Here is a 13,079-nt window from a genome sequence, read left to right on the forward strand (position 1 = left end):
CCTTTGATCCCCATGAAGGTCCTTTTCTGTCCCAGCTGATTTTCCCACCATGAGTGAGTTTTTCTGAGTCTGGGGACCTCCACTCACCTTCAGCTTCCTGCTGGGGTTGCTGGTGCCTTTCCTGATTCCTCTTATTTTTTCTTTCTTTCTTTCGTTTTTTTAGGTGTCCAAAGTCTTCCACTAACGTTCAGCAGGTGATCTGTGGGAATTGTCCCATCCGTAGATGAATTCCTGCTGTACCCATGAGGAGTGACTAATTCCGTGTCCTCCTATTCCACCATCTTGACTCCTCTCCTTTCCTCTTTTTTAGTGTAAGCACTTAGTATTATGAATTTTCGTCTTGACATTGCTTTAGCAGTATACCACATATTTTGATATGTTGTATTTTCATTTACTTCTATCATCTAAAAAAATTTCCTTTGAAACTTCCTCTTTGACCAATGGATTATTTAGCAGTATGTTGTTTGGTTTCCATGTGTTTGAAGATTTTCCTGTTATCTTTCTGTTATTGATTTCTAGTTAGATTGCACTGTGGTCAGAAAACATTCTGCATGATTTTGACTTTTAAAAAATGTTGATGTTTGTTTTGTGGCCCAGGATATGGTCTGTTTTGGTTTATGTTCCATGGGCAATTGAAGAGAATGTGTATTTTGTCATGGTTGGGTGAAGTGTTCTATAAATGCCTATTATAACCTTTTGATTCATGGTGCTCGTGAGGTCTATATCCTTGCTGGTTTTCTGTCTAGTTGTTCTATCAATTGTTGAGAGAGGAGTGTTGAAGACTTCAACTGTAATTGTGGTTTTATCTCTCCTTTCAGTTATGTCATTATTTGCTTTACATATTTTGAAGATTTGTTGTTTGTTCATACACATTTAGGGTTGTTATATCTTCTTGATGGATTGAGCTTTTTATTGTTATGTGATATCCCTTTCTGTCTCTGGTTATTTTCCTTGGTCTGAACTTTACCTTATCCAATTTTAATATAGCCACTCCTGCTCTCTTTTGATTAATGTTTGCATGGTATATCTTTTTCATCCTTTTACTTTCAACTTATCTATGTCATTGAATTTGAAGTGAGTTTCCTGTAGATAGGACGTAGTTAGGTAAGGTTTTTTTTGTTTGTTTTTTTAATCCACTCTGTCAATCTTTGCCTTTTGATTGATACATGAGATCATTTATATTTAAGGTAATATATGTTGGAGTTTAAGCATGCCATTTTATTGTCTGTTTTCTCTTTTTTCCTCTACTTTTTGTTCTTCTGTCTCTATTTTGTCTTCCTGTGGCTTACACATTTTTTAAGGATTCCATCCTGATTTACTTATGGTGTTTTGGAAAGAAATGTTCTCCAAATATATAGTTTCTGTAGTTGCCCTAATTATTACAATATACATATATAGTGTATTACATTCTACTGTTATCAACATTTTACCCCTTCAAGTGAAGTATGGAAACCTCATTTCTATTAGGTCCCTTTATTTTTCCCACTTTCAAATATCATTGTCTTGAGTATCGAATGGTGTTATAATTTTAGTTTCAAGCATCAAATATGACTTCTAAAACTCATGTGGACAGTCAACCATTATATACTATTATTTCTCCCTTCCATTGTCTTTTCTTCCTGATGCACCAAATTCCCTTTCTCTAGCATTTACTTTCTGTTTAAATAAATTCCTTTGGTCAGTCTTTAAGAGTCTGTCTGTTAGTGACAAATTCTTTAAAGTTTTCCTTCATCTGAGAAGGTCTTTATTTTTCCTTCATTTCCAAAGGACAGTTTCACTGGATATGGGATTCTGGGTTGACAGTTCTTTTCTTTCAGCACTTGCAAAATGTGCCACTTTCTTCTGGCCTCCATAGTTTCAGATGATAATTTAATTTGGTGTTCCCCTATAGGTAAGGTGTTGTTTACTGCTTTCAACACTTTTTTCATCATTAGTCTTCAAACATTTAATTGTGATGTGTCTTTCTTTGCATTTATCCAATTTGGGTTTCACTCAGCTTCTTGAATGTGTAGGTTTGTGTATTTTATCAAATTTGGGAAGTTTTTAGATATCATTTCTCTGAATGCTGTTTCAGCCCTACCCTCTCTCTTTCTGAAACTCTGATGATACAAATGTTGGATCTTTTGTTACTGTTCCACAGGTCTCTGAGGCTCTGTTCATTCTTATTTATTTATTTTAGTCTATTTTCTCTGTTGTTCAGATTGTGTAAATTCTATCTGTCCTCAAGTTCACTGATTCTATCCTCTGTCATCACCACTCTGTTACTGAGTTTACACAGTGAGTTTTTAAAATCTGTTATTGTATTTTTCAGTTCTACAATTTTCATTTGGCCCTTTTGTACAACTTCTATTTCTTTGGTAGGATTTTCTTTTTTCTTTTTTTCATTTGTTTCAAGATAATTTGTATTTATTTGCCCATTGACACACTTTTAAGATGGCTGCTTTTAAATCATCTTGATGTTGGTGTCAGTTGTCTTTTCTCATTGAAGTTGTGATTTTCCTGGTTCTTGGTATGACAAGTGATTTCAAATTGTATCCAGGACATTTTGTCTGTTAGGTTAGGAGACTCTGGGCCCTATTTAAATCTTTTATTTTAGTAGGCAGTCACCTGTTTAGCTTTAGCACATTGGCCCTGGCCTACCAGGCATTGTAGGTCCATTGACAGTTTTTCAGAGCCTTTGTGGTACTACTTTGATCTGTTCTCAGCCAGAGAAGCCTATTTGTTCTTTGCCCTGAGACTCCCCAGGCTGAGTGCTTTTTGTGGTATAGAATCCCTCCCTTCCATGGCTTCTGGCCATCCTAGTGTCTTTGGGTGGTTGGGTGGGGGGGAGTCTTATGCCTGCTGGGGCAAAGATGCTTCCCAGGCTGAACTGCTTGTTGTGACTGAGTCCTTTCTGTTGTTGCCTGGCCACTCCAGTATCTCCCAGTGGGGGAGGGAAGTCTCAGGCCTGGCCACTTAGTGTGGCTCAACTCTCCCTCTTGCTGGTGGTGCCTGGCTTACCCAATGGTGTCAGAAGGACTCCCTCTGACCTGGGAGAGGAATGCACATATCTCTGCTGCCTTCTTTTGCTGGGTTGGAAAAGGCCGGGCCTGGCTCTCCTTCTTCTGTTGGCTGAGGGGATGTAAGATGCTCTGTTACTGTGTTTTTTTCCAGTCCTAGGGTTCTGAACCAATTCACCCATCTTTTAGGGTTCTCCTTTGGTTGTCCTTTGCATTGTTTTCAGGATATATAGATGTACTTAGAAGGAGCAGGGAGACACAAGTCTATATCATTTTGTTTGGACCAACTTTCAGCCCAAATATTTTTACATTTATCATAGGTTTCTGAATTATTTCTGATCCTGAATGATTCTCTTAGAGATATCTAGCTGAGACACAATAACTTAGCAAAGTTCGGATTGGTCCTCATACATAACTTGTATCTGCTTTATTATGCAAGAGGTATTATCATCATCCCTATTTTAAGGTGAAAGTGAAAAAAACGTGCCTGTGGTCAGAATGAGCTTCTAGCTGAATGTACCTAGAACATAGGGCTATTGTGAGCACTAAATGAAATAAAACTAATAATGCTCTGGTTGCCAGTGCATGCAGGCAACAGTGAGTGCCCAATGTTACTGCTCCCCTTCTTCTACACAGCCCAAATTTTCCCTTAGTTCTTTAAGGTCCCTGAGGACAGGAACAATCTATCTTTTTTTACCTTTATCCTGGGGTCCAGAATAGTACCTGGCAATAAAAATTAAACTGTCTGACTAGCATACATATCATTTGTAACATCTCTATCTCTCCCTAGCCATACTCTTTCCCTTTTCTTAATTTTCCTTGAACTCTTTGTGACTCAGTGAATTAGCTCATCTCCAGCTTTCCTCCCCCTCTGTTCATTTGCTGTAAGCTTCAAGCAGTAAGCTCCCCTGTGTTCATGTATTTTGATGATTCTCTGCTTCTCAGTCATCTCATTCTTGGGGCAAAGATATAAAATGTCTTTTTTCCTTCTGAAAATTTTAGGCAGTAACCATCAGTCCCTGTGACCTGGTAGAGACAGAGTATTTCTTTACAGCATCCATTTTACTGGCCCAGAGTAATGGGCCTACCTCACAAGTACAGGTTTTTAGCTAATTTATTCACTCCTCATAGCAGATCAAGAGGCTGTAAGAAGTTCTAAATTTAATTCCAAGTTACTGTAATCTAAAAATTAAACCTAGATGAATGAAAACAACTAGCATTTAAATCTTAATGTCTCCCAAACCCGCATCTTCTATTGTCATATAAAATCAAACTCCTGAAAACATATTTACTTTGCCTTAAGAAATTAAATAGGTTAGAAAAACACTTTGAACTATCTACAAATGCACATGCCCTCTGACATTGCAAAATGAGAACACACACTGTACAAATTAAGAAACAATATACATCTATTACCACCCTGTGCATATTTCTTTGGGACTTGGAAACAAAATTTTCCAAATTACACCTCAGAGCCTTCTGCCAATTCTACCACATATCTGACATTATACAGAACTAAAGTTTACTTAGCTCCCCTTTTTTAAAATAATACAAATGAAGGATTTATACTCACAGGTGGCTTAGGAACAGAGTAGACTCATACTTGGGGTAGAAATCACAGAACTCAAGAGTACTCTTCCTTTCAGCAGGAAACTTAGCTTATGAGATATCCTTGTAAACAGACTAGATATTAAAGAAGTTAACATTTTACCCAGCTTTATTATTCATTTTTTTCTTTGTATTGAAATAAACAGTTTGCAAAGACTTCCTCTCAAGTCATTAAAACATGACCAGGTAGGAAAAGATCAGTGAAACACTTACTACCATAATTTGGATTAAGATACATAATATTCTTATTTTCAAAGACAAAATATGCCATTGGTTCAAGGATACATTAGATCCTTTCAATTCGATGCCATGCCATGAAAAGTAGAAAAACACAAAGTGAGATAATTTATTGAATCCAATGTTTTTAGTAGATTAAGCCTCTTCTTTAAAAGCAAAAATCATCTTTGCATTTTGCTCAGAGCAAACCATTTTTTTCTGGACTAAGGTAGTATATTTTTTTGAATCTTCTTGAAATGGTGCTTAAACTTACACAGAGTGAACTTCCATGAACTTTGAGAAGGCAAAGATGCAGCAGTCATGGGAAATGAGAATATTTGATAAGTTTACACAACTTCATAAGTACTGATGTCTTGTAGTATCTGGATCCAGACATCTTGGAATGTCTGGACGTGTCTGGAATCAACTGGATACTCTGGTCAGAATGGTTCAAATTTAGACAAGAAAATCTCATACAATCAATTAAACTGAGTTGATGGTTCTCTGATATGAGACTATAGACTTAATACGTATCTGATTCTAGGAGCGCAGTGTAAATATAGTATCTAAGAAAAATGAAGACTTTGTGTCTGAAGCATAACTTGTTTGGTAAACAGTAAGATTAGAAAACTATAAAAGAAAAAAAACCTCTTTTTCTAGAGAGACTGACCATGGCCTATGACTAAAAGCTCAAAGTTCCAATTCAACATTAATTACATTTTATGAAATTTCCAATGTTAAGCAGAAATTGGGCTCATTAGCTAAAACGAGTCTACAAAGGGCAATATTGCTCTGGTGGGACTGTTAACTCTGAAGAATGGTGTTTTATTTAATAGACAAAATGGACTTCATACATATCCATTATCAGTGCCTTTAAAACCAAACAACTTTAAAATTTAGCAGCAGTTTCTGCAAATACAAAAATACACATTTATTACATGACATATGGTAGTAAAATTTGTCAAGATATATTATACAAACTCAAAAGCATTTTAGATAAAGCAATGGTCTAATATATTATAGATTGACAGAGTATAATAAAATGACATGTAGTCTGTCTTCAAATCATACAATATAATACTTTACAGCAATATTAACTATTCACATTAAATGTTACAGGAGTATCTAAGGGAACACAGAGAGTAGGAATGGTTATTGAAGAACCTCAGCATCTATTTTCTTCCATGCTTCAAACTGAGTGGATGATTTCCTATCCATCAATATGAAAGCAAAGAGGATAGAACTATTATTTTGTTAAGTAGAGAAGCAATTTCTTCTGGAAAGACACTCCAAGCCGTAAGAGCTTCATTCACATCTTGTGGTTCTGCAGTAGTATGCCCTAAGGGTGAGGGGAATCCCTGTTGCCTTTATATATTATACCACAAAAGATGCCTATGGACACTTAGGAGTCTAAATATAGGAGTGGTTAGTTATAAGGTAAAATCTACTTCACATCTGTGACTGAGATGGCCAGTGTCATAAAGGAGCTCTTTGGAGAGGGTTCTAAAAGTTAATTATAATGCTTAGGACAAACAGGGCCATGTCCCCTAGAGGTAGGTAGCACCTATAGCTAATACTGAAAGGACTTCTTCTATCTTACAGAAAACATTATTGTTTTTTCTATAACTGAAAAATGCAACCTTTAGGACAACAGTGAAAGAACATTTTGACATGAAAGTTTCTGGGTGGCTGAGAAAAATAATTTGGAATAAGCAAATTTGTGGGAGGAAGGTCCATCTGATACTGAACTAAAGAAACCAAATGGGCTCTAAGCAACTTCTTATAAGTAAGTATTTAAAATGAAGGAAGATGCACATCCATTTCTGATTCTACCCCTTCACACTGGCTGACAAGACCAAATAATCCATGGAAATAATCCAGGAGAGGTACTGGTATAAACTTTAAGGCAAGAGAGAGGAGAAATGTCCATGGATATGAAATAAACCAATGGGTATAAACCATGAATCATTTGGGACAAATAATATGTAAAAACTTCTGGAGGTAAGAAAATCCAAAGCCGATGACTGTCTGAAAGAAGGCCTGACAGCCACTCTTATGGTTCCTCTATTCTGTGACTCTTTATAACCTGCCAACCTCAAAACTGTTCTCAACTGCCAAGTGACAATCAGAAAAGGGATGATTTACCAGTAATTTTTTCTGGCTGACTAATCTAAGAGGCAAGGAGCAGAAAAACATTTCAGCAAAGAGGAGCCATGCTTTGATCACATGTTGGCAATAGCAATCGTGTAATAGAGAAAGGACTGCTGTGGCAGTTTTTTCCTCCACACTGAGACAGCAAACACAGTCAGAAGGTCACCTTGTAATAGGAAAAATGCATTTCTGGAGAACGTTTCTAGCTCAGGCACCTTGCAAGGACACTGAAATGAGCAACCATCTTTTTCTTTCTCCTCATAGTTCTGTGTCCTGGAACCTCTGCGGAGCAATGAAATACTAATGGAAAAACACAACCAACACAACCAAACCAAACAAACAAACAAAAAACTATTATATCATGGTACTCATGGCTTTTGAATCACTGCAGTTTTCTTCCTCTCTAGCTGCATCAATGGGCTAACACCTGAAATGATGTTGTGAGGGCATGTGACTGACTATAAGATGTCACAGAAATGGCCACTGGTTCAGATTTGGGGAAAAGTTTCAAATAATTTCCTTTATTCTTGAACATGTTTTCCTTCTGTAGCTTTGATTAGTGGCATTTTTCTCGCCTCCTTATTAAGCACATTCCATGGAATGTGGATTGTTTCTCTGCACCCTTCCCTCTCTCTCTACAGTTCCTATTCTTCACTTTTGACATCCTGGCTTTCTCAGGTTACTAATTTCATCATACATGGCATGTTTCCTCTACAGAAGATGCTTTCTCTAGCCCTCTGCTTGTAGCTCTTAAAACGCATGACAGGACCAAACCATGCTCTAATAAGGAAAAGCCTCCCAAACACTTAGGTGACAAAACTTTTGAGTCTAAACTTTTTGCCAAATAGTCTCAATAAAGAGAATTCTTTTGTTGTCCTAAGTATTAGCAATGATTATCCTTATGCTACCCATCCCAGGTATTTTACACAAAGAGGTCATAATAATTATTATCTTTATATCATGATTAGCCCAGTTTCTGTTCTTGTAGGCATCAGATTCTTATTGTGGTTAAATGTCTTTGGTCAAATGTCTGTCCTCAACATCACAAACCACTGTAGGCCCTGAGTCTGGGCTGCACACATGACCCACAGTCAAAGAGCTGGGTGAGGATCTTCCGTGAGGCAGAGTACCAGGAGAACACTGCCCACTAACCTCTCCTTCCTCGGGTGACTTCATACAAAGCCCGAGTCTGTCTTCCACTAGGCTGACTGGAGAGCTACAGTGTTTCTCTGAGTCCTGGCTGGGGTAAGAACTATACCAGCGGGCTGTTTGCACAGCTCCAAGCCCTTCAGCCGCCCTTCGGGGCATGTCTTTCTGTCTCTCATCCAGTGCGTTGGCTTCTGAAACACCAGAAGCATGTGGAGGAGGCTCCGTGTGTCCTTTTACAGAACCTATTTTATTTTCCTCTGGTCTGGGTGCCCTTGCCTTCTTTTTGAGGGACCAGTTTTTCAAACTGGCTACTCCATTTCTCAACCATGTGCTGGGGTGAAGAGTTACAGAATGCATTTGTGAATGCCACTCTACACTGTCCTTTTTTGTATAAGCTAGGCGGCCGCTGGCCTGCCCTGATGAGGGACCAGGAATTCCAGAAATGAGGCTGGAAGTGCTAAAGTCAGAAGAAAGCTCTTCCTGTTTTCTTTGAGCCTGAAAAGTGCAATCTATTGGAGAGGAAGTTTCAGTGGGTGTAAACACGGAGTGTTCAGAAATCTGAGAAAAAGCACTGTCTTGGGAGCTCACTGATGAGCCAGATGGAGAAGTGCCTGGGGAGGACAAGCTGGAATAGCTAGTCCTTGAGCAAATGTTTAATCTTGGGGGTAAAACCTTATCAGTGTTTCGGTTTGTGGCACTAGTCTTGCCCACCTCAATCCCCATGACCAAACTCTGATTAATAAGCTTTTGCCCCTCCATTTGCAAAGACTTGTGCCGCTTGAGATAATCTTCCTCTCCATGCAAGAGACTGGCTTCATAGCTGGCTTTATGTTGTTTCTTTGAATGAATCCCCCTGAGATAGGTCAGTTTGCAGTGTTGGTCATCAATGTTGGGCTCTGAGCATCGCCGGTGCCTCCTTGAACTCTTGAGGGCATCTGTTGTGTGTGGTGGGGAGTACCCAGACGTATCTGTATCAAAGGTCTGGCTCCTGGGATGATCACATGAGGACATGTGACTATAAGATGCCATGGAAATAGCTACTGGCTTGGATTTAGGAAAAAGTTTTACATGATTTCCTTCATTATCGGACAAGCTTTTCTTCTTAACATTTTTACTAGTGGCATTTTTCTTGATATCAGTGCCTATGACTAAACTCTTTTTAAAACACGTCTTACCCTCTTCCTGGAGGGGTTGATTCTGATTCAGATGGTTCTCATCTTTTTTCGAGAGAATTGCATCACAGCTGGACTTGCGTAGCTTCTTCTGATAAAACTCCCTGAGATAGGAAAGCTTTGAATCTAGATAGTCATAGCTGGGCTCTGAGCAGCGCCGGTGTCGCCTCAAGCTTTTTGGAGCATCTGCTGCAGTTGTGGACAGGTGGCTGGGCGTGCTCGTGCCAGAGGGGGCCCTGGCGTGATCCTGCAGGGGGTCCTTTGTGTACACTGCAATGTTCACTGGCTTGGATTCAAGAGGCTGCTCCAGTTGAACGTCTTCATCTTTACAATGGTCTAAGTCAAAGTCGCTCAGGGTTAAAAGACCTTCTACCTCAGGCTGGTCGAGGTCGTAGTCACTGAGGGTTAACACGGAGTCCATGCTTCTGCTACCCTGACCAAGTTTCTTTACCAAGTCACTACACGGGGCGTCAACATCCTCATTCAGCTCATTCTCCAAGCTGTCATAGGAGGAGTCATTCAGTTGGAAGCAAGAGATATCTGTTGAAAAAGCGAATCATGATTATTGTTTTTACTTACCCAACTGTGATGATGTTTAGCTTAATTCTGTTTTCTTGCAGATTGTTCAAATTCCTACTCTAAAGAAAGAAAGGATCTTTCACAATCTTCCCAGTTGTAAGTGCAGAATTAAAAATAAACTGTTGCGGTATACTAGATTTATTACCTCAGTTCCTGAAGAAATGGGCTTTCCTTAAGTAAGATTTCCTCAAAGCAATGAGGAGATACCAAGGAACAGTTAAAAATATAAAGGAATTAATGCCAGATATACCCAGGTTCTGAATAAGACTCTTGTCTTTTAAATGGATTAGCTGGTGGATATACATAATTAACTCTAGTCTCAGAGATACCATTTACTAACCCTATCAACTTCTATTTGACAAAGTTTTTTTTACTATCCTTTATTTAATCTTTAATACAACCATCACAGTTAGATATTATGGTTATCCATATTTATAAACGAAGATAATGATTTTCAGTGGCATAGAATAATTGGCCAAAGGTAACATAACTAGTAATTGGTGGTACAGCAATTCATAATCTGGAACGTTGAATGTCTTTACCCCTAACACACCCTGGCCTGCCCCATGAAGCTAGTTGTTTTTAAAGTGCTTTTGCAGTGCACTAGAATTCTGAGAAGTCTCAGGGACCTCTAGGAGGAAGGTGAGGAGTAAAAAAACCAGGGCTGCCTCTACTGCCTCTGGGCCTTCTACTACAGTTTCAACCACAGCGGCTGTGTTATTCATATTGGAGTTCCCTGTAAAGTTTTATTTAAAGAAAGGTTACAAACATCACACCATATAACGCTGCCACTAACAACTTCTTGGAGTTTGGGACCTTGTCTTATACATTTCTTAACCCTACCACGGTGTTAACATACCCTGACCTATTAGCAGGCCTTCTAAGGAAGGAGCAGAAGTCCTAGGCCCACTAACCCAGGTGAGAGGCCCCCTTCACCTGAGCTGCTGTGGGCTCCAGGATAACCACTGTCCCAGCTGATCTTCACAGATGTGTGTCTGTTTCCCACAAAAAACAATACAATTATTCACAATACCTGAGGCATTCTCTCTAGTATCACATCTCACTGAAACCTCTCCCAAGAGGGAAGTGATTTCTTCTCCAAATATCCGACAGCAATTTTCAATCAGAAATTGTATAAGAAGAGAAACCTGCACAAAAAAGGGACAAAAATGAACTGCTACTTCTCATATAGCATGTCTATAGATCACATTTCATATATGAATCCTGATTCTAACAAAAAATGCAAAAGAATCCTGAGAAAAATTCATGTCTGCTTTAAAAGTATACAATACAGTTTCCTCTAAAAAACTATGATGCTTTCAACAGTAGTCTGAGTATAGAAATTAACTTTAATCAGTGGACTAAAGTTATTATTTGTTATTATGTGTGGCCTTGGCTTAATGCTAACATTTTTATGCCAAGAGTTCTGTCTTTAAAATTAGAGTAATTTTAAGTATTCTCTATAGGGCATTTGGGGTGAAGAAATATACCTTCTCATTAAAATTCATGAAGCATCATTAGATGAACACTTATAAAATGCATTTCTTATGTAAAAGGCAGGTGTCATAAGCGTGGGAAGTGGGTAGGTATCCTCTGTGGATTTATTGTGAAGGAGAGAGACAGCTGGAGAGAAAACTTGCATTTTGCCTGACAAGTCTCTTCCTATGCATTTCCTTCCCTTAGGCTCCCTAACTGGAGGTGCTTGGGGGAAGAGGTAAGATTTTACTAGGGAGCTTTGTGCCTCCATGGGATATACCGGAACCTTTACATAGTTTTCTTGCCCCAACAGCTGAGGCAAAGGAGCAGGCAGAATGCAGGGAGCAAGGGGAACCGATACCCCCACCCCTGTACTAACCACCAGGCCCTACACGAGTGTGATTTCAAGTAACTACTGTATGAACTATGTTTTATCAACACCTCCATTTTTTAGATGAGGAAACTGTGGATCAATGTAACTAATTTTGCCCAAGATTGTACATCTGGCAAGTGGTAGGGCAGAGAATCCAACCCTGACCTGTCAAATTCCAAAGTCCTTATTTCTTTTTAAAATCATATCAACTGCTTTCTTATCACTCTATGGTTTAAGTCAGTCAGTCATAGTTGGTTTTCCTCCTGAAAGGGAAAAGGGAAGTAATCCAACTGCTATCACTTTTTTTGCTCAAGAAATCACCTTTCTACAGTCTACCAGGATAGGATAAAACACTCAATGAACTCAAATTTATAAGAGTATGTACTGAAATTATTTAAGAAAATATCTTTCAGAATTAATACCCTGAATGTTAGGTTCAAAATGGGGACTTGGTCCCTCACAGCATAAAAATGAAAAACTTCATTACCTTTTTTGTAAATTCGTTTTCTAGTTCTGGGCTGGAGGAAGTAGGAGGCCAAAGAATGCTTGGAGCGATGCACACTGCTAAATTAAATGCAGTCATCTGATTGGATGAGGAATGTTGCTCAATGTTGTATAATACCCCAAAAAGATACCTTAGGAGAATAACATTGGCTCTTGGAAGCTGGTCTAATAGCCTAAAGACAGAAAAATGCACTCTTTAAGCAAACATTTCATAGAAAACTTGTATAGCCAGGCAGCCCTTGCTTTTCACAGTTCAGATGTACAGGAAAGTGCGTTAACATGGTACATGCAAAGTGAGGACTGCCTGTACATAGGAGAGAAAGTGAGCACTGGAGATTTATTTATTTATTTTGTACACTGCCTTCACAATCCAATGAAAATGTGAAAGAATGCAGAAAAACGGTTCATAGAAAAATGCTGCCTGAAATATTTACCTGAAACTGGTGCAATGTGTCTTATGCAAATCCCGTAACATTCCAGAATATTCTCAACCAAAACCCCAAAAAACTTTCTGATGAAATTAAACAGTTATATTTAATATGCTCCTTTACTTCCAAGTAGCAACACAAGGATTCTGTCTCTTGGTAAAAACCCAAACTTCAGCTACAAAGACTCCCAGGTCCATTCTGAGAGCTTATGCTCTGCTCCAACAGCTTCCGAGGTCAGTTTTGTCCCACATCTCTTCATCTCACTGGTATTACTTTCACACATAAGTCAAGCTTACGATAGTATTTTTCCTACTGTTCCTATTTTGTCATTGATAAGGGATTTTAAATGATCATTCACTAAAAATGATTTTTACTACCATACAGAAAACATATGTTGATAGTCATGGTTGTTGCTTTTTTCCAA

At 38.6% G+C, this 13,079-nt stretch overlaps 1 protein-coding gene across 5 annotated transcripts in view; it reads right to left on the reverse strand.

Moving 5' to 3' along the window:
• Positions 1–5,839: 5,839 nt before the first annotated feature.
• ARHGAP20 (Rho GTPase activating protein 20) overlaps positions 5,840–13,079 on the reverse strand; it is a 138,144-nt gene continuing 130,904 nt past the window's right edge. For all 5 annotated transcript variants that reach the window (XM_068556246.1, XM_068556243.1, XM_068556242.1 and 2 more), the window contains exons 13-15: positions 12,211–12,400; positions 10,908–11,022; positions 5,840–9,835 (exon numbers count right to left, since the gene is read on the reverse strand). In XM_068556246.1, the coding sequence (XP_068412347.1) occupies positions 7,983–9,835; positions 10,908–11,022; positions 12,211–12,400 (2,158 nt within the window). In that variant the 3' untranslated portion in view covers positions 5,840–7,982. The remainder of the gene's footprint in view (positions 9,836–10,907; positions 11,023–12,210; positions 12,401–13,079) is intronic.

The sequence above is a fragment of the Eschrichtius robustus genome, chromosome 11 (genome assembly GCF_028021215.1).
Source record: "Eschrichtius robustus isolate mEscRob2 chromosome 11, mEscRob2.pri, whole genome shotgun sequence".
Classification (NCBI taxonomy): domain Eukaryota; kingdom Metazoa; phylum Chordata; class Mammalia; order Artiodactyla; family Eschrichtiidae; genus Eschrichtius; species Eschrichtius robustus.